This window comes from Eleutherodactylus coqui, chromosome 2, assembly GCF_035609145.1.
Source record: "Eleutherodactylus coqui strain aEleCoq1 chromosome 2, aEleCoq1.hap1, whole genome shotgun sequence".
Classification (NCBI taxonomy): domain Eukaryota; kingdom Metazoa; phylum Chordata; class Amphibia; order Anura; family Eleutherodactylidae; genus Eleutherodactylus; species Eleutherodactylus coqui.
Window position 1 is genome coordinate 122,071,082 of NC_089838.1, and position 21,011 is coordinate 122,092,092.

Consider the following 21,011-nt stretch of genomic DNA (forward strand, 5'->3'; position numbering starts at 1 on the left):
GGTTACATAAGTGGCCCTTTCCAGATAATGACACTTCATTCTATTGCAGACAGGATTCATACTTTGTACAACTTATAGGGAACTCAGCAGCACTTATGAATAATGCAATACATTGTTGTGGTTAGCAGTTTAGTCGTTAACGACCCTCGGTGACCCTAAAGGCGAGCTCCCCCCATGTTTTTTGGTTTTGCACGGCTTCTTTCAGTTGTGTGATATCCATGCCAGTATCAGCCATCATGTCCTTTGGCAACTGGGTCTTCTTTTGCCACTGATCTGTCCAAGCATTATAGGTTTTTCTACAGACTCTGCCCGCATTACAAGGCCAAAATACGTTAGCCGGGTCATCTTGTCCTCCAGTGATATATCAGGTCTTATACGATTCAGGACTTCTCTGTTTGTTACTCTCGCCATCCAGGGCATACGCAGCAGCTATCTCCATCACCAAGGCTCAAACGCATCAATCCATCTATCAGCTTTTTTCACAGTCCAGCTTTCACATCCATACATGGCTATGGGGAAAACTATCCTGCATCTAGTTGATATGCCGATATCCCTACTTTTCCAGATTTTGTCCATGTTAAGCATTTCGCTTTGCCCCAATGCCATCCTACATTTTATCTGTGGCATAGATTCTCCAGCCTAGTTAGTTTTCGAACCAAGAAAGATGAAGTCTTGCACGATTCTAAGACCTCGTTGTCGATTTTGATTTGAATTTGGCCATTTTTTGCCGTTGTCACAATTTTTGTCTACTTTAAATTCAGGTAGAGGCCCATATTTCCATTTTCAGTTTTAATCTTCCGTATCAGCTGCTTCAGACCTGCTTCTGTTTCTGCAAGCAGAGTTGTGTCATCTGCGTAACGGAGATTGTTAATGTTTCTGCCACCTATGCTCACCTCTGGTTTCCAATTCGTCTAGGTCCAATTTCCGCATGATCACTTCCACATATAGGTAAACAAGAAGGGTGAGAGGATGCAGCCCTGTTAGATTAGTTTGGGTTCGGCAAAGGCATCCGTGTCCCCGTACTGTGTTCTCACAGTGGCTTCTTGATTGGTAAAAAGTGATTTAATCAGCCTGACTAGACTCGCCGATATGCCCAACTCTTGTAGGGCCTGCTATAACTTGTCATGGTTGACACAGTCAAAGGCCTTGTTTTAGTCGATGAAGCACATTTAAGTACAGATGGTCCCCGACTTGCGAACAGGTTCCGTTCCAGGAACCTGTTCGCAAGTCGAACAAATGCTTGTATGGAGCAGGATCGCGGGTGGATCCCGCTCCATACAACGTCGGGTGCCGGCTGTTCTTACAGCGGGCACCTGGCGGCAGCAGTTCCGACGAGCCGCGCCGCTTGTCTGAACTGTTAACACTTTAAACACTGCTCTGACAGCGGTATTTAAAGTGTTAACAGTTCTGACGAGCGGCGCGGCTCGTCGGAACTGCTGCCGCCGGGTGCCCGCTGTGAGAAACAGTCTGCACCCAACGTTCAGGGGGCCCGTACAGCGTCCCACGATGAGATCACGGGACGCTGTGTGGTTGCTACGCAGCCGGGGACCTCCTGAAAGGCCCCAGGGCTGCCTATGCAGAGTGCCCATCATGCGCACGGCTTGATAGGCGCTCTGCATAGACAGCCCTAGGGCCTTTCAGAAGGCCCCCGGCTGCCTAGCAGCCGCGATCTGACCGGACAGGCTTCTATCAGGCTTGATGTAATGCCACAGTATGATGTAATTTCGCAAGTTCGTATCTTGCGAAATTCGTAACTCGAATGTTCGCAAGTCGGGGACTATCTGTATTTGTTTTGGTATTCTCAAGCTTTTTCCGTGGTCCATCGCAGGTTTGCAATATGGTCGTGAGTGCTTTGTCCTCACCAGAATCCTGCCTGCATATCAGGGAGTGCCGCTTCAACTACTGATCTCAGTCTTTCTTGTATAATTTTGCAACACATACGAAGATAAAATCATCCAGTGAGAGCATAAAATCTTAAAGGGGCAACTTCAAAATCTGAAGTTATTCCCTATGCACGGTATAGGGGAAAACTTTATGATCAGTGGGGGTCTCACTGCTGCAACCCCCTGAGAATGGGGGTCCTGTTTTGCCCACTTCTCCCAACTGAGTGACATCAGACTGAATGGAGCACTGGCCGTGCATGTGCGACTGCCGCTCCATTAATTTCAATGGGGCTCCTAAAAACTGCCAAGTACTTGTAATTTGCCATCTCCGACAGTCCCACTGAAAATGAACATAGCAACACCGCACATGCACAGCCAGATGAGAAGAGCGGTACATGGGAACCCCTGTTCTGAGGATGCGATGTGTGGGAGACCCACGCTGATCATAACATTATCTTCTATCCCGTGGACAGGGGATAACGTTAGGTTTCTGGATAACCCCCTTAAGAAATGATATACATATGTATATTAAAAATACTGATTACAAATGCATCTTCTGTACTTCTTCAAATACTGCATACACAATTCTCACACAGCATAATGATGAGACGTGCTATTGGCTACTAACGACAATTTAAAAGGTTTTTGTCATCACAGAAACAGATGGTATATTGCAAGGATTTGCCATTACGCCAGCTGAGACTAAACACTCATCCTAAACAGTATTTTCCTGCACAGTGTAGCCTGCGCTGTGAAGGGGCTGAAATACAGATCTATCCAAGTAAAAGTCAATGGTGAACAAGCCACATAAACACAATTAAAATGCAAGAGATAATCCTGCTGCTATGTAAAATAATTGCGCAATAACTACCCTCAAAAATCAATTCGTCAAATGATAGTAATGGGATCGCCATAAAACTCTCATTGACGGCAATTTTGTTCCCCCTGAAAAACTTTTGAATGTAAACAGTCACCTGAGAAAGTCACCAAAACCTAAAATGTGTGGATATAACCATAACCCTTTGCAATCCAATTTTGGATTTAGGGTTTCCTAGGGGGCTTTCTCCTTCTGCCATTTTTCAATGGCACCATCTGCTGGCTAGAGCCAGTACTGCCGTATGGGACATGTTGGAGAGGCTCCCGACAACAATCTATACTAAAAACTACATGCTAATACTATGTAAACTTCTACATGGGGATGACAAATGTAGAATAAACACTTATCCCTCCAGAATGTACCTTTTTGTAAATAAAAAGTCCTCAAAAGTGTTTGCCAGCTCAGGCCACATGCTATCAAACTTTCCGGAAGACGCATGTTGTCGTGCAACTGGTAACCCAACTGAAAGCACCTTCAATAGGGAGGAGACAGCCAACTTCCATGTGCTTTCTGATGGGCAAGCATACTTCAGGCTCAAGGGCATCCTCAGAGTCTGGAAAGAAAAACCGAAATATATTTACATACAATATTTTGCAATGTGAAGAGAAGTGCGTTCTAAAATAGATTCATGGATTATGTTCTTTGGCATTATATTGCTAAACTGGCAAGATTAGCGCTACGTTGATGGTATATAGTCATTAAAGGACTTCTATAATTGCATAAATATTCATTAAGATAAATAATATGCTACAACTTAACACTAGATACGTGCTACTAGTAGATCTGAAGGATACCTATAGGTTCCACTAGCTCATTAAAAGCCCTTATGTGCAATTAGGACTGTGGCTCCCTCGTGTTAGTGAGGCTTCTGGATATCTTTTGATATTTGTGTCAATATATAGTCATCAGCTCTCCTGTTTTAGTTGTACCATGAAGATACATAGCTTGTCAAGAGTGTAAGTTGTCCTTGAAGAAGTTCATCTGGAGCTTTAGCACATAGTAAACCACAGGAATTGTGTTTACTGACATCTGGTGGTTAAAAAGTGTACTTCCATCTACTGGAGGGCTATTCATCTTACGTGTCAAATTTCTGAACGGCATAAAAGGAAATTTCCTAATTCTATTATGAGAACAGTTCCCTTAACAGGTAAGGCTGGTGTTTACATGAGATTTCAAATTTTCTAGCGCTGGTTTAAATTTCCATCTTTTATGCAGAAAACTGTATAAGTAGAACAACTAGTATGGAGCTATAGGGCTCAATATGTGAGACAGAGACCTCTTTGGTCTTCATTTCACATGGTTTCTATCCCGGTCAGTCTTTTTCGCTGGATAGAAAGTGCCACGCATGGAGACCAAAGAGGTCTCTGTCTCACATACCGAACCCTATAAGTTCTATCTCGCTTTCATCCACTTTTCCATATTTATGCAGTTTTCTGCATAGAAAAACAGAACCAGCACTGGGAAGAAAAGGTCTTGTGAAAGAGCTTAATAGAATTTCTATGGGCCAAACATAGCTTGCTCAAAATAATTAAGGGAGCATTTAAGCATCACAGTATAACCCCAAGTCACTCAAACATCTGGGATATTAATCAGTCCCGTTAGGAAGTGATTAGGAAACAATTTCACTTGCTTTGGTGAAAATGAAGGAGTGGAGAGGCAACGGCAAGACAACCCAAAAAAAGAGAGACTAGTTTTGCAGGTGGTTTCCAAAGATGAGGACTTTCCTTATTTTTTCCAATAGATTCTTCTCCAGTTTTGCTAGTGTCCTTGCCACTATTGGTACCCGTAGCCCAATCAGGTGGCACAGGTAGTCCTGCTCCCCCAGGATATCACATCCCATGGCACATCCATACGTTCCACCACAAGGAGGTTTGCTAGGTCTCAAGGACCTGGACCGTTACACAAGAAGAGCTGGGCCATAGAAGGGCATCAACCAGCATCTGGACCGGTATCTGTCCTACGTGTGATGAGGAATAGGAGGGGCACTGCCAGAGCTCTACAAAAGGACCTCCAGCGGGCTATTGGTCTAGATATTTCTGACCCAACTCCATGGGGATGGCATGAGGGCCTGTCGTCTTGTAGTGGGACCTATACTCACAGCAGCCGCTTGTTTTGAAGCTGCACTTATCTCGCGGAAATCTTGCGGTTTTTCGGTGCGGCCAAGCCGTGAGATTTCCGTCCCAAGCTTAAAGGGGCTGTCCAGTTGCTAGATTTTAATGCCAGGTGTACATGTGATAAAATAAATCCAGTGTTGGCGATCCAGTGATGCAGCCTTACTGGAATACGTCAGGGGCTGCTGCGCTGGATTGCCAAAGATGAGGATGGGTAAGTAATGCTGGATTTGTTATTCTTTCATATTTGCACCTGACATTAAAAATATCACAAGGTAACCAGACCACCCCTTTAAGAACAGGCAGATATGCAAATTATCGGAGTTGTGGTGTGATTAGATGAACGTTCTTTTCACCTGAAGCCCTAAAAATTGCCCCACCCCCATGGCCTATAAAAAGGTTTTCAGAGGCTCCTTATGTGTAGTGACCTCTTTTTCTGCCTGTGTAGAGCTTGTTGGCCACTAGATGCCTCTACGATGAGTCTAAGAGGGGCGCATTATTGGAATGTGAGAAGCTGGATGGTTGTATCGGCCACTTGCTTGATACCTGAACCCTTCTGACAAAAAAGTTGGCAGTGTTGGGGGTAGTGGATGTGTGAGGGCACACACACAAGGTGACCAGGCTCAGGATGTCCTCGACAGACCACCAGTAGAGAGGGTCTTCTGACCATTTGACAAGCACAAGCAGCTCCAACTATTTTGTTGTCCACCATCCAGAGACAGGTGGCACCATCCTTACAGGTCCTGTGTCTGCTGGAATCAGTTCCAGACGCTTGGCTGAAGGACATTTAATCTCATGCGCCCATTACATGTACTGTCTTTGGCACCCACCATCACCTCAAATTGCAGTTGTGTCGTTAACAATGAAACTGGAGTGCTATGGAGTGGAACCAGGTTGTCTTCAGTGACTAATCCAGGTTTAATTTAGTTACTGATGATGGCTGTGTTCAAATTTGGAGACCTAGGGGTGAGCGCCTCAATCCTAAATTTGCTGTGGAGCGGCACACTGCCCCCACTGCTGGTGTGATGGTCTGGGGGGGGGGGGCGGGGGGGGGGGGGTAGACGACACATCGCATATGACATTCGGTCACCCCTAGTAGTGGTACGAGGGACAATGACAGCTCAGTGATATGTTCAGGACACCCTGCAGCCACATGTGTTCCTCTCATGGTGGCTTTCAAGAGGCATCTTCCAGCAGGACAATGCTCAGCCACACACAAGGGTGTCACAAAAATGCTACCACAACATTACCACACTTCCGTGGCTGCCCGGTCGCCAGATTTATCACCAATAGAACATGTATGGAACCATCTGGGACACCAATTTCACCAGCCTGTGAGCTTTATTGTCAATTTCGGGTGAGAAATTTCAAGTGCAGCATTCACTCGGATGGGTCGGGTCAGAAAGACAGCACACTTACTGAGTGTTTCGCTGTTCTGGCTCATAGAGGGGTTATTAGGCAGTGGGATTGTCTTCATATGACAAACCATTGAAAAGGGGTTTCTCATGATAGCAAGACAGAATATAAGGTCTACATGCTGACTTGTTTGGATGTGACCAATGAAATCCCTACCGATTGGACCAATGGGGATTTGCCTCTTTATTTAGCAAACAGAAACAAGATCATGCATACCCGAATAATATTTTGGAGAACCTTTTCATTCACTACAGCCTTATGACACGCTGTTTTCTGGTACAGGTCAACCATGACGTCTAAGGACTTTTCAGCAAAAGGTACATAATTTAAGGCAACCCACTCCGCCTGTAAACAAAAACAATACACGTCAGAACTCAAGATTAGGACTACAAAAACCACTTGCTCTGACAAGCACTAGACATTTGCTTTTCTGCATGCTTTGTGGCCCTGATGGGAGTCATCCGAAAAAGTTAAAGAGGCAGAAACAAGCACTGTGCATGCTTAAAGAAAAAGTAAGAAAAATCTCCATACAGGGAAGTCCTACGGCCAGTTTTCCAGAAGGAGGAGTTCATGATTTTTACTAGTTTTATGATTCATTTTTGTCAGGGCAGGGCAATTTTTAAGGAAAGGTCACTCACCGGTGCAAAAAGTTGGATCTATTGTGATTCCATTTTGTTGCAGAATAAACAGAACGAGAGAAGTTAATTCAGATAGAGTCACAGACATATACAGGTTACTTTAGATGAGAGTATGATGCATAAGCATTTAAGGTGCTTAATTAACATTGTGCCAATTAATTCAATTATCTTCCCCTTTTTTTAACAAGCAGTGACCTGGAGTAACAACATCAAGGCCAGATTAGTCGGCTGCATGAGTCAACCAAGTGCAGCGACAGACTTGTCCATTAGACCTGGCCCCAAATACTAAAGATCTGGCTACTAAAACTCATCAGCACAACCCCTTTGAGCTCCCAGTTGGTCTTCTAGAGTGGACCATAGGAGTCAAAAGGTCTAATCAGAAGTCAAAGTCTAATTGCTGGATAATAATAAAGTAGATCTTACGCCATTGTGTGATTTGTCAGATTCTGCTATACTTATCCTAATATTTGTACCCGGCACAGTACAGGCGGCCAAGCAACTAAAGTTTATGTGAAGTCTGCCATACAAACAAATCTGGATCTGTATAAGATACTGACTTAGGTTAGTTTCACACGGGTAAGAATTTTGCACAAGTTTTGTGCGTTGCGAGATGTACAAAACCTGTGCGAATATTAACTCCATGAGCGATGCTGCGAGGGAAAAAAGTCACGGCATGTTCTATCTTCCACATTCCTCGGAACGCATCACCCATTGATTTCAATGGGACCTTAAATACATTTCATGGCTCTGGCATGTGTGCGATGCCAGGTTTCCCATTGAAAGCAATTGGAGATCCTTATGAACATCTATTGCGCATGAAACTCGAACGACAGGATCGGAATTTCACAGAAGCGATGCAAGGCATTAATGTTTAGAAAATCGTATCTGTAAAGCCCGATACGGCACATGCACGAGTGAAGGTAGCCCTATACATCTGAAAGTAAGATGTACCGAAATGGTGCTGCACCTACGAATATACTGTATGCCCTAACACAGCTCCTAAATGGGTTATCCCATCAAGACAAACACAGTCGAAATGCTTTATCAGGGCACTTGGATTTTACAGATGGGGGTCCCGGCTTATGACCCCTTTTCAGGAACAAGGCAAAGGAAGAGCTGCTAACAAACAGCAGCTGTCACTGAGGAATATGAGCTGTCCATCTATTACATGGACGACCATTCATGTGAATGACAGCCATGTAATACTGCTGGCTGGATGTCTCATGAGTGGCTCTCAGATTCAAGGGGTTGTCTGCTGTGACAATCCTTTATGTAGAGCTGGGAACGTTAATATATGTGGTGGGGACTCTGATGGTAAGACGTTTGGTGTAATAGAAAACTCACTAAATGGCACGTTGGGGTAATGATGGCCTCTGCCTGAACACCTCCAGTTGGCAGCACTGAGAGCCATTAGCAAACGAAGATCAGCAGCAGACGGCCTGGATAATACATACCTGATTGTATTTGGCATTAGCAATGTGCTTTGTTTCTAGTTTGCCATACTGAGGAGGTTTACAAGAAAACTGGACAAATGCAGATAGCTGGTCAAAAATGGCTGGATACATTATCTGCATGTTTTCTGGTCCTACGCAGATGGCCTAGAAGGAAAGAAACACAAATAAGAATAAAGATCCCAAAGTGGAATTTCACCTTGGACCAGCTTTAAAGATTGTATTAGAGAAGCGTGCAGTATTGCAAGAATGGCACGTCTCTGATCACACAACACAGGCGCTCAGAAACGTTGTTCGTATTCCGCTTATGGCTCCTGCAAAACAACCAATTTAAGTTACTCAAGTCTGCAAAGTTATTAAAGAGGATTGTGTCATCGGGATAAACTCTTCATAATCAGGGCATCTCTACCAGGTGACAGAATGGAAACAAGCCAGCTAGGCGAAATGCCTTCTTTTAAAAGGCACCATGGTTATGAACATGTGAACCCTCTTGGCCAATCAGAACAAGCTAGCTTTTTTTCCCATTAATGGCATTTTATATCTCAAAAAGACTGATCCAGCACTAAATCTCAAAGCTAGTGTCCTATAGTGAATATTGGACTAACTAGAGCGTACTTGAATAGGAAAGGCATGGATGGACTACATGATGTTGTTCCACAAAGGCACCAGAACACCGATTTTGATTATTTGTTGTGGCCCCTGAATGAGAGATAGAGTGTAAAACCCCAAAGCGTACTCAAAAGGAGGCCCAACGCGGATCAGTCCCCAAATCACCTAAAGACAATGATGGATGACTTGCTGGATAATCTGCGCCTATCGTAGCAGAAGTATTGCATTTGAGTATACCTTTGCATTGGCCGTACTACCAGAACTTCCTTACTTGAGTCCTAGCAGCAGTCCCATGACAATTAAGAGAAACACTGTAAACGGATTTTTGCTTGTCACATGTAATTCTTCAACTTTGTAATTGGGTTTTACACTCTCCCTCTCTTACAGAGGCAACAACACAATGGAAATCTATGTTCTGTAGCCCCCAGGGGCCTTTGTGGCAAACCATTATGTAAAGCATCCAGGCCATCAAGTATACTATTGTTATTTCAACAAAGGGCACCGGTATTGAGACATAGCGCTGAATCGCCTTGACTGCACTCTGTATATGCGAAGTAGTAACCTACAGGTTCCTTCTGCATAAATTAGAGGAGCCCGGATGTGTATCCGATTTATTATATGGGCATTTTGTTAATGGAAACTGCAGATAGCTAAAACAGAACTAAACAAAACCTGCTTTTGCAACCAATAGATCAAAAAACAATTTTGCAAATATTCTTGGATGAAACATTCCCAACAGTTTGTGTATACAGCTCCTATACAAGTTAGTGTCTCCATGGCAACAGACGGCAAACAAAAACTATATATTCTGAAGTCATACTCTTATCCATCTGTGCCCTTTTCTTGCTAATCTACCAAATATATGAAATATAGGTATGGGGGACAAATGGAAAAGAATGGAGACATATAGGTCTGCTAAGGGGCTGCGGACACAAAATAGTTAGAAAGTTTTAGATGCATTGGGGAAACCAAATTTGACTGCAGAGGTGAACAGCACCTTTAACAAAAAACTATTTTGGAGATAGCAAAATGACTCAGGTATGAACAAGAATTTATAACAATTATAGGGAACCTGTCACCTGCCTAAAGCACCATAAACTAATTTATGGTGCTGTTAGGGCAGGTGATAGGAGCCGGGTGCTCTATTCTGTATACTTATCTGCTTCCTAGTTGCGAAGTCTGCATGCCGGACGGAAACATAACTCTTTTCAGAGTCCTGTGTGTGCACTGGCCTATACAAGTCTATGGGAGAGCGTGCACACAGGAATCTGAAGAAGAGTCAGATTTTCATCTAGCTCATGGACTTGAGCAACGGGCATAGTGGCAACCAGGAAGCGGGCGAGTTAAAAAATTCAGCACCCGGCTCCCTGTCATCTGCCCAAACAGCACTATAAATTAGTTCATTGTGCATTAAAGAGGTTCCCTTTAAGTAATGCAGACAAGTGATTTGGCCGGTACCTGCTAAGAGGGCGGAAGAGCCGGAGTTGTGGTTGCAATGCATAAGCAAAAAAAAATTAAAAAAAATCGGAAAGATACAGCAGCACTCTATGGGCTACTGAATATTTGAGTCCTTTAGGTACGCTCACCGTTATATCAAAATATTCACTAAAAATATCACATCTAAAATATAATACACATAGCAATAGAGTAATGTAAAGTTAGTCAAATATCCCATTGTACTAAAGGAGGTAGTATTTTAGAGAAATCTGTTAATAGTTGTGTTTAGCTTATTTTTTTTACTTATTTTAATGTTGGCTTTTGGCATTGGATATTAAAACTTTTCCATGGTGTCATGCAAGAAAGAAAAAGGCAAAAAAGTGAGAGTGAAGATGAGCCTGACACAGTCACCTTTTGTAGGACATCCAAAGCGGTAAGCACAGATTCCTGCAGACTTGTCAACACTGCTTCAGTATAAGAGGGGAGGATGAAAGGAGAGGCATCCGAGCTTATAGGCACTGACACAGCCCCATGTAATATAACCCCCAGCTTTTGTAGGTCATCCATGCTAAAAGCAGTTTTGATGTGCTGATAAAGAGCTGGGAAAATCTGAATTAAAGCTGTGAGGAATGGCTGACTTGGGATAAAAGTCAGTTTGTCGCATGTAGATGGCGGCTTTGTACTTTCAGAACCAATCCTATACCAGGTGTTCCAGGCAGCCCACCATAGAGCCGAGTCTTCAATCTCATCCATGGCTATGGGCTGCTCACAACTATTATATCGATTAAGTCTGTCTCCTGCAGAGTCGGCTCTTGTCAGCGGTCTTCCTGGCCCAGCGGCCATCACTGCCCCAATGAGAGCCGGGACAGATACTGAAATACCAGGCAGTGACTCTGGCCTATCCATTTCTCTGGTTGGGCTAACGATCTGCAAAATTTCCTGTAAGCTTTTGAGTGCGGCCAAGGAAACTTCATTGTTCTTGCTGAGAGCTGCAGACTGAATGTGATCCAGGAGGACATCCCAGGCATTTGAAAAGTCACCTACATTGGAAAGCAATAAAGGAAAGTAATCAAATTAGGCATGACACTGGAATCCAGAGCCAGCAAGAAATGCATTTAAGAGAACACCATAACTAGTTCTTCCAAGACAGAACGACAAGTGCTTTGCCTGAACTCAACTTGGCCAGTACTGTTGTAGAAGACGTACTGGTGCACAGCAAGAAGGTTAGCAATGACAGCCCTGCATCCCCATGTGACAGAAGGGATCAGAAATCAGCTCGGTATTTGCCATTTTATTTTTTTACAAGTCACTTAACCCCTTAAAGACTTGGCCCATTTTGGCCTATAAGACGCAACAATTTTGGGGGGATTTTCATCTCCACTTTTAGGGCTCATGTCCACGGGCAAAATGAGATTTAAAATCCGCAGCGGATCTCCCGCACGCGGATCCGCACCCCATAGGGATGCATTGACCACCCGCGGGTAGATAAATACCCGCGGATCGTCAATAAAAGGGATTTAAAAAAAAATGGAGCATGAAAAAATCTGGACCATGCTCCATTTTCGTGCGGGTCTCCCGCGGGGTCGGCTCCCGCGGGCTTCTATTGAAGCCTATGGAAGCCGTCCGGATCCGCGGGAGACCTAAAATAGGAATTTCAAGGATTTACTCACCCGCAGCGGGCCGCGAAGCTCTTCTCTTCCTCACGGCCGCATCTCCCTTGCTTCGGCTCGGCGGATGTGCCCGGCGCATGCGCGCGGCACGTCGACGACGTTCCGGCGGCGTAAGGAATTCATCCGCCGGCCGAAAAAGAAGATCCGGCCGTGAGGAAGAGCAGAGCTTCGCCGCCCGCTACGGATAGGTAAATTCCTTTTTATTTATATTTTCAGCGCTCACGTCCGCGGGGCAGGAGGGACCCGCTGCAGATTCTACATGTAGAATCCGTAGCGGGCCCGATTTTCCCCGTGGACATGAGGCCTTAGAAAGCCATAACTTTATTTTTTAGTCCCATTGAAGGTGAATAGAAAGGCACCACGCATGTACAACCATTCAATCTTCTCCTCACTGCGGGGTGTGCAGTGAGCTTACAGTGAGGAAAGGGGGACATGGAATTCCTGTTTTGGGGATCAGTGAGGGTCTCAGGGGTGATCAAATTTTGTACAATGCCTGTAATGCTGATAGTAATGTATTGCAATGTGATCACCAGAATTTCTTTAACCCATTAAGGACCAAGCATTACATTTTTGGAGCTTGGTCCTGGATTTTAATCTCAGCCATTTGAAAAAATACAGCGGTGGATTTAAGCCTCTGTTCTGCAATCAATCAGAAGCAGGTTGGGTTGTCAGCTGTTTAGTCACAGCTAATAACCCGGAGGAGAAGGCCGGAGGGTTTTTTAACCCTTTTTGCCTTCTCCTTTACCGTGTACACAGCGCTCAATGAGTGCTATGTACTAAACGGTGGAAGTGTTTCTCCCACCCTGATCAGCTCTGTTAGTGACTAATGTCACTACAGGGGATGTTTTCCCTGTAAATGGGGCTCCAATGGATGCCCCAGCTACAGTCGGAAAGTGTCAAATAAAAAAAACAAAAACATGTGAATGTCCCCCAGAGGTCTTACAGGACGTCATGGGGGACATAGACAGTAAAAAAAATAGTTACATAAATAAGTAAAACAAAATTACAGAATAAAATAAAAGTATACACATAAGAAAGAAAAATAACCCGAAGCCGACGCCAACCAAAACCGTCGTCATATGCACCCTGTAATCTAAAACCATACATATTATGTATCTATTATATAGGAAAACTATGAAAAGCGCAGCTCGATGTACACGAGCGGAAAATCGCCGTGATTTTCCGCTCGAGTCTAAAAATTGCAGCATGCGGCAATGAACCTATTATTGCTGATCGGTTCATCGAACATTGTCGTAATTTAGCGTTCTCCCGCTGCGGAAATCTGCTGCGGTAAAAAGCTACGCCTGTGGACAGCCGACCTTACTGTTTCCAGGTCTTCTAGAGAGGGGCGCACTTTGTAGCCTCTCTCTGCTCTGGCTTAATTAGTGGAAATAACCAAAACTTTTTCACTGAAAAGAATTAAAAACTTAAAATATAACCTTTATTGTAATATCAGTAAAAGACAAATTCTTGTGTTTCTATAATCCAACATCTGATACAACAGAGATCAATCCATTGTGCCACTCAATTGAGTTATAGCGTTGGTAAGTATATCATATAAACCAGAGTGGATTCACAAATAACACAAATTACAGGAGTAGTATAACCCTGTTTACACTCCAAGCACAAAGCTCGTGTTTAAACTGTGCCAAGAAATCGGTGTCTCATTAAAATATATTCTCCACACAGACTCCTCTTCTGTGGTTATTGTGCTCTATAGTCCACTACAAGGTTCTATTTTAAGGCCCATTTACACGGAGCAATGATCGCACAAATGACAATTTGAGTGACAGCTCTGAGCGATCATTTTGCATAAACTATAGAGATGAGCGAACCTACTCGTTTCGAGTAATTACTCGATCGAGCACCGCGATTTTCGAGTACTTCCGTACTCGGGTGAAAAGATTCGGGGGGCGCCGGGGGGAGGCGTGGCGGAGCGGGGGGTAGCAGCGGGGAACAGGGGGGAGCCCTCTCTCTCTCCCTCTCCCCCCCACTCCCCGCTGCAACCCCACACTCACCCACGGCGCCCCCCGAATCTTTTCGCCCGAGTACAGAAGTACTCGAAAATCGCGGTGCTCGGGCGAAAAAGGGGCGTGGCCGAGTACACTCGCTCATCTCTAATAAACTATTAAGTAGCTACTCAGCTACTTAAGTACCAATCAAGTGTGCAAATGAAGCCTTTAGCTGAAAGCAGTTAACAGTCCGAGGGCTCTTATCTGCTTTCAGTTCTTTTGTTCTCTGATGGGAAACTATGCTATCAGCACTCCCCTGCTGATGAGGCTGAACGACGATTTTCAGTTTGACTTGAACTTAACGATCAGCTAGCAGTGCACGAAAAGTGCGCGATGGCTGCGCGTTTAGACGCAACGATTAATCGCTCAACCGAACATCGTTCTGTGTAAATGGGCCTTTACTCTTATTGATTCATTCCTACCATCTCACAAGTTAACCAACATCATGGACGAGGATAAGGTATGTTCAAGAGGGTAATTTTCACAGAGTCACAGTTTATTATTCATGGACTGATGCTTGTGATTTAACTGGGTATGTTTATTTACTGTACAACCGTAACCCTAGGTCCACACAGTATTACTTAATCATTACACCCCAAGCACACTCCATTTTTCCTTTAGAATGGATAATGGGTTTCACAGTGCCTGCATAATCAGGTAGGTTAATGAATGACAGCTACTAGCAAGAGGTTCTTACTGCAGATACACAACAACCAGTACATGCATAACCTATGACTGCAGACATGCATACCACATTGTGTATCACTACAGTAGGTAAATTGCAGTGATTTAGTGTTCTCCCGCGGCAGAAATCCGCTGCAGGAAAACGCTACGCCCGTGGACAGCCGGCCTTACTGTTTCCAGGTCTTCTAGAGAGGGGCGCACTTTGTAGCCACTTTCTGCTCTGGCTTAATCGGTGTAAACTTCCTATTCATTACATCAGAATTTCCCAATATGGTATTTGAAAACTGGTTTGGAACCCAGAAGTTCCCTCAACAAGTTTAAAATATGATCTTACCTAATGGCTGTAAGAGGTATCGTCTAGTGTTAAATATTCGGGCCACACCCGCCAGGGTTAGTACCCAGGTTTCTGCCCACTGTTTCTCTGCTGTGTCCCTGGAGTGGTGTATGAGGATGTTACCACCTCCTGATTCAATCTTCTCTTTATCGGCTGTTGTAGAAGACTCTCGTACTTGATCTAAAAGATGGAACAGAACCTAGTGCAAGGGAAAAAAAAAACGATAATAAATGTGTTTCTTTGTAACTTGCTACGAGGTATATTGTTCACACGTACAACGCTGAGAAAGCAAATTCTTAAAGGGATATTGCAATCTCAGTCAATTATGCCCGAGATGGGAATAGCTGTCCTAATGCCATGGCCACTGGTGGCTGCGATTATGGAAATGCTTCACTTCTACGAAGTATGTTAGTTAGAATTAACCAGTTCAACGGTTTCCACTAGCCGAGCAACCAGTGGCTGCGGAAGTAAGCCAGGATGGGGTCTAGGGACACCCGTTCTGGAGACGGCTGTGGTTACCAGAATCGTCACCGGCATCTCTCAGACATTTATGGTATATCCGGTGGATATGTCATAAACATACGAGATGGGAATTCCCATGTAATGGAGGTACTTAGCTAAATACATTATATTTTTCTGTCGTCAGGCCAGCAATTCTATTGGCTGGCAGACTGGAAAGACAGGAAACTGCTAATGCTCACAGTGGAAATTATATTCAAACACCTAGTGCCTTACAAGTTATTAGTAGGAAGAATGAAATATTAAATCTTAAGATTTTTTAACAGACCAGCAGACCTGAACAAGTAGTAGAGAACTTACACAGCAATGGAGTTACTCTTTAGTTAACCCTTGCCTATACGCTGCACTTCAGTACCTTCCAAATGACAGTATGCCATGTTTGATGCTGAAGTAAAGTTCCATGAGCCCCAATTGTAGAGAATAAGGTCTGGCCAGCGCTCTTCCTGACAGCAGGGCGTGTGTCAACACACAGTTCTCCCAGTTTGGCATAGAGACAAAGCCACAGGCAATCAAATGGAGGTGCAGGGTGGAAGGGACGATTTAAAGTCACTCCTTTCTCTTTTGCCTGCATCTGAAGCAAGTCTTCCTCTCGGTTTAGTTCTTTTTCTATCGTTTCTCCTCGCTGAAAGAAGTAATCGGAGATATTCCACTGGAAAATAAAAGTCATAGTACAAAGTTAAACACTGTTCCTTTAAGGCTTTTTTTTCCCCTAGTAAAAAGTACTTTATATTCATAGCGTGATAAAGACCTGTAAAAAGTTTTCATTCAGTAGAAGGTAGACCGTGCTCTGAAGACTGATACAGCCCATGTGTTCTAGTGGTGGAGTAAGGCTGGGTTCCCATGGGACGGAAATCTCATAGAATGTCTGCGGCAGGATCGCAAGGAAATTCCGCAAGATTTCCACAGTGGAAAGGCCGCTTCAAACCCCCCACCATTTGGCGCTGGTTTGAAGTGTCTTTTCAGTCTGTATTCCGCAGCGGAAAAGCTCTCTCCATAGAGAGAAGAGAGCCCACAGCGGAAACAGCGATACAATTGACATGCCGCGGATTTGAATTCTGCATCACATTTCAGTTTCCACCTGACTTGTCCGCAGGATGCGATTGGGATTTTTGCAAATCCCGTCCACTTTGCTGCTCAGTCTCAGGGTTAAAAATGCTTGTGGAATTTCCCTGTGCAAAAAGTCTGCATGGAAATTCTGCGTTTTTTCCCCCCCATGTGACACCAGCCTAACAGTGCATGGACTCCCACCAATCTCAGAAGTGCTTAAGATAGGTGGTACACTTTAAAATCAAGTAGCTATTAAAAAAGAGAGGAGGCCGGCCCCACTTCACAGAGCTGCTAATGTCAAACCAAACCACTACCGATTCTCATTTGCGAACTGCCTCCAAGCTTTTCAATAGATTTGCAATTTGGCATTTTATAAACTGCATTAAATTATATTAAAACTGAATTAAGCTGAGCTGTGAACCTGTGTGAATAATTATATCTCATACGAGAAGATTGTTCTTCATGTAATTATGCCAGGTTTATCAAATTTGATGTTTGGCACAAGTGCTATACTTATTGAGCCCCTGCCCCTCCTCCCCACTCTTTCATATGCCTGTGAAACTCTTTGTTAGTATCTGGAAGAGGCACACTGCTTAAGGTACCTTAACACAAAGTAATTAGCGCCTAAATTACTGGAAATAGTGATTTTTGGTGATAGTCGGCCCGTGTAGACGTAGCCAACGACAGGGCACAAAGTGAGAAGATGCTTACTTGTCGGAATCACTTGGTTTTAGTGACTATCAGCTCGTGTAAACAGGCAGACGTTCATCTATGAATGACCAGAAGAGATCTCTGGCTCGCTATGTCTCCAGTCACTGAACAACTATCGCATCTGTATGAAAGCACAGATGCAAAAGTCGCTGGGATAGCTGCTGGGTACCTCTAACCTTTACACGCTGCACAATACCAGTGATTTACTATGTTTGAAAATTGGCATTTCAGAATAAAAACACAGACGATTACAACACGCATCTCTGTCCCGGCTTCAGGCTACCCGTGGTTCAGGCAGAATGAAACCAAGGACAGAATCTCTTTAACAAAGAGGTAATGAAATGACACACAACTGAACCGGAGGAAAGTGAAGCTGCCCATGCACCTTTAATAACTGTCGGAAGAACAATAGTTTGTCCAACAACTTGTTGCCTACAGCTACATGATACACCTGCAATGTTCGGTTCAGACACATGTTCATTTATTTAGGGAGGTAAGCCACAGTCAGACAGCTCCTATGGTGGTTTAATCTCCTGGAGAATAGGATTGGGCGTTGAAATTCAATGTCTCCCATTCTGCTTACCACCAATATCCATCAGGGAAAAGTTGAGCTTGGACGTTAGAAAGTAGTCTGGCCCTGTTGTTATCGGTGGGTTCAGACAGCTTAACTCTAATGTGTACAGAGTCCTTAAATATCCGCAGACCATCACTGATATGATATACAAAGCCCACTCACCAGCAAACCAATAGATGTTAAACTAATATTCAACTCTTGATTCTGAAGACCAAAGCTTCCAGCCACGTCTACAACTATCTGCAGGCACGTGCAAGGCATTGTGGGAAGGAAGTCCGTCACAACCAATTGAAGGCACTGGAAAGCAGTCCGTATTAAAGACTCCCTTTAAAAAAAAATATATATATATATTGTATAAAGGAAATGGCTGGATTGAGACTGAAAGTATGTTATCTTTTCTATATACTTACCCCTGATCATTTCTTATTGCTCCAATAACTCCTAAAACCAGCGGCCATCCAGGGCCAAGACTATCTCCTTGGTTCTGCAAAATCTGTAACACACATTCCAACTGCTTGTGGCGGATATCATGGTGGTTTATAGCTGAAAGCTCCTTCAGGGGGTTCAGGAGAAGCAATTGTAGCCTCTAGGGGATAAAGTAATGCTTCATTAACACATTAAAGAGAAAGTGAAACTCGCACTGAACATCTAACTCTTTTCAGAATCCTATACAAGTCTATGGGAGGGTGCACAAGGCACTGTGAAAGGAATCAAATGGGCACCGCTGGAACAAGGGAGCGGTTGAGCATTAAAAAAAATAAAAATAAATAAATAAATACATCACCCAGTTCCACATCACCTCCCCTAACAGAACGAGGACTTAGTTCATAGTGGTGTAGGGAGGTTCCCTTTAAATGACTGAACTTCATAAAAGATATAGGACAGCATAGTCATACCTGGTTGTGGGACAGTTCTGGCTCATGCTTAAAAGCCAGTCCTGATTTTATTAGAGATGTTAATGCTTCCGCTCCCCATTCTCTCATTCTAGAGTTTGGATGCTGGCAAACCTGGGAAAGACAAACACTATTAAAACATTTTTTTTAGCAACTAGAGAAAGAATTAATGCACTTAGAATAATACATATTGTGTGACTATGTAGCCTAAAGTTAACAGTCATGCTTTACATTTTCACAGCATGATCAAGAAATGGTTATGGTACACTTCTACAGTATGAGCCGTTCACCCCAGCACTGAGCATTACACAGATAGAATACAATGGTACGCTGTTTATAAAAGGCAGGAGATATTTTTTAACAGTCAGTCTTTGTTCTTGTGGGAGACTACACACTACCAAATCCAATTAGGACACTTCTGATTCGCAACGTGTTACTGTTAATTGTCAAAGAATTGCAGAACAATAACCAATATATTGCATGCATACAACTATGTAGCTCACCGACAATCACATTTGCTTCAATTCCTATGATCATTTAGACCAGTGGTTCTCAACGTGGGAGTTATTGTCCCCCGGGGGGCGCTTTTACTTCTCAAGGGGGCAGTGGATGGGGAAGGGAGGGGGGTGGGAAGGGTTGGAACATAAAGGCGTTCTGTGTTTGCTTTTTTTCATCTAGTAACTACATTTTTCTAAAAATTAGTAGTGATACCTCTGTTTTCGTTGAGAAGCCGCCCGAAAACAATCAGTGAAATCCAAACCGACGAAAACAAAGGCAATTATTTCCATAAGAATCATTTAGGCTGCCTGTCCGCAGGCGCTGCGGTATCCTGCAGCGGATCTCCGTCACGGGAGCTGCCGCCCAGGAGCAGGAGCCTGTAGACGGATCTCCGCTGTCAGCTTATCTGACAGATAGGCTGGCCGCGGAGAATTGCAGCAATTTGCAGCATGCTGCAAATTGCTGGCCGCGAGCGGAAAATCGCAATGATTCACTGTGCGTAGACAGGGGGCTGGTGCTTTCCATAGCTAGGGTATGTATAAAAGTCATACATCATTATATGATAGAGCGACATAAGCTGTGCATACTTGAAGCATACTTTATAAAAATGGCTGAGAAGAAGAAATGCTGTCAATATTCAAATTAATACTTGAAATACGAATTCATCCCTTCTCCTATAAACGGACAGCTTCCTTTGTGCCTAGTTTGTGAAAAGGCATTTTCGAATGAAGCTATGAAGCCTTCAAGACTGTGATCACCTTGCAAAAATGCCTTCAGACAAAGTGGGTAAGCCCATTTCATTTTTCCAAGATTTAAAGTCAAAGTTTGAGAACCACAGCACTGTAGGCAAGCTAATCGTAAAATTTGCTCTTAATGCTGACAAAGGCCTCCTTGCTTCCTATAGAGTCTCTTTATTAATAACGCAATGTGGCAAATCACATACTATTGGGGAAACACTTGTGTTACCCGCAGTTAAAGAGATTGTCAGTACTATGCTGGGCCTGACCCGTGTGCCATGGTGAAATTGATTTCTTTGAGTAATGACACCGTTTCAAGAAGACTTGACGAGATGGCGGCTGATGTAGAAGAAACGCTTTTGGACATCTTAAAGAACACAGAGCTTGTAATGCAAATTGACGAGTCAGCGGTTAGAGACAATGAAACATTGCTGCTAGCTTATGTTCGTTTTTATTTAATTGGAATGAAGAGGTAGTGGAAATCCTTGCCCCAATAAGTTTATCCTTGATGACCATTCTTTGTTGGAACTTGCTCAGCTTTCCCATTCTAATGTGGATTCACACAAACTTATCCACAGAAAATGTGCTCACTTCATGGATTTCACAAACTGCAAATTTTGTGAGTTTCTCTCATGCAAAGAATGGTGTGATCAAGGAAAAACTTCCACCAAAAGGGCATTCTGTGAACGTAAACAACTCATTTAGAAAAAAGACAGATGACGATATCAAGAATCGTTCTGACGAACAGGCAGCGCACAATCAAACTGAAGCCAAGTACAAAGCAGATGCTCCAACTATTGCATCTCAACGCACAACTTATCGTTCTTCAGCATGAATGAGCTGTAACAGCAGATGAGAAGTACGAGTGACACTACAGTCTAAGGCCGGCTTCACACGGACGGATTTGCAT

At 43.7% G+C, this 21,011-nt stretch overlaps 1 protein-coding gene across 2 annotated transcripts in view; it reads right to left on the reverse strand.

The window, feature by feature from the left end:
• Nucleotides 1-21,011, reverse strand: part of MON2 (MON2 homolog, regulator of endosome-to-Golgi trafficking) — a 124,547-nt gene that overhangs the window by 47,836 nt on the left and 55,700 nt on the right. Inside the window, exons 21-30 of one of the 2 annotated variants that reach the window (XM_066591479.1) lie at nt 18,870-18,980; nt 18,384-18,559; nt 18,136-18,298; nt 15,997-16,290; nt 15,123-15,321; nt 10,834-11,462; nt 8,380-8,523; nt 6,926-6,943; nt 6,504-6,632; nt 3,123-3,313 (exon numbers count right to left, since the gene is read on the reverse strand). In XM_066591479.1, coding sequence (XP_066447576.1) covers nt 3,123-3,313; nt 6,504-6,632; nt 6,926-6,943; nt 8,380-8,523; nt 10,834-11,462; nt 15,123-15,321; nt 15,997-16,290; nt 18,136-18,298; nt 18,384-18,559; nt 18,870-18,980 — 2,054 coding nt within the window. The remainder of the gene's footprint in view (nt 1-3,122; nt 3,314-6,503; nt 6,633-6,925; nt 6,944-8,379; nt 8,524-10,833; nt 11,463-15,122; nt 15,322-15,996; nt 16,291-18,135; nt 18,299-18,383; nt 18,560-18,869; nt 18,981-21,011) is intronic. The other variant, XM_066591480.1, reaches the window with a different exon arrangement.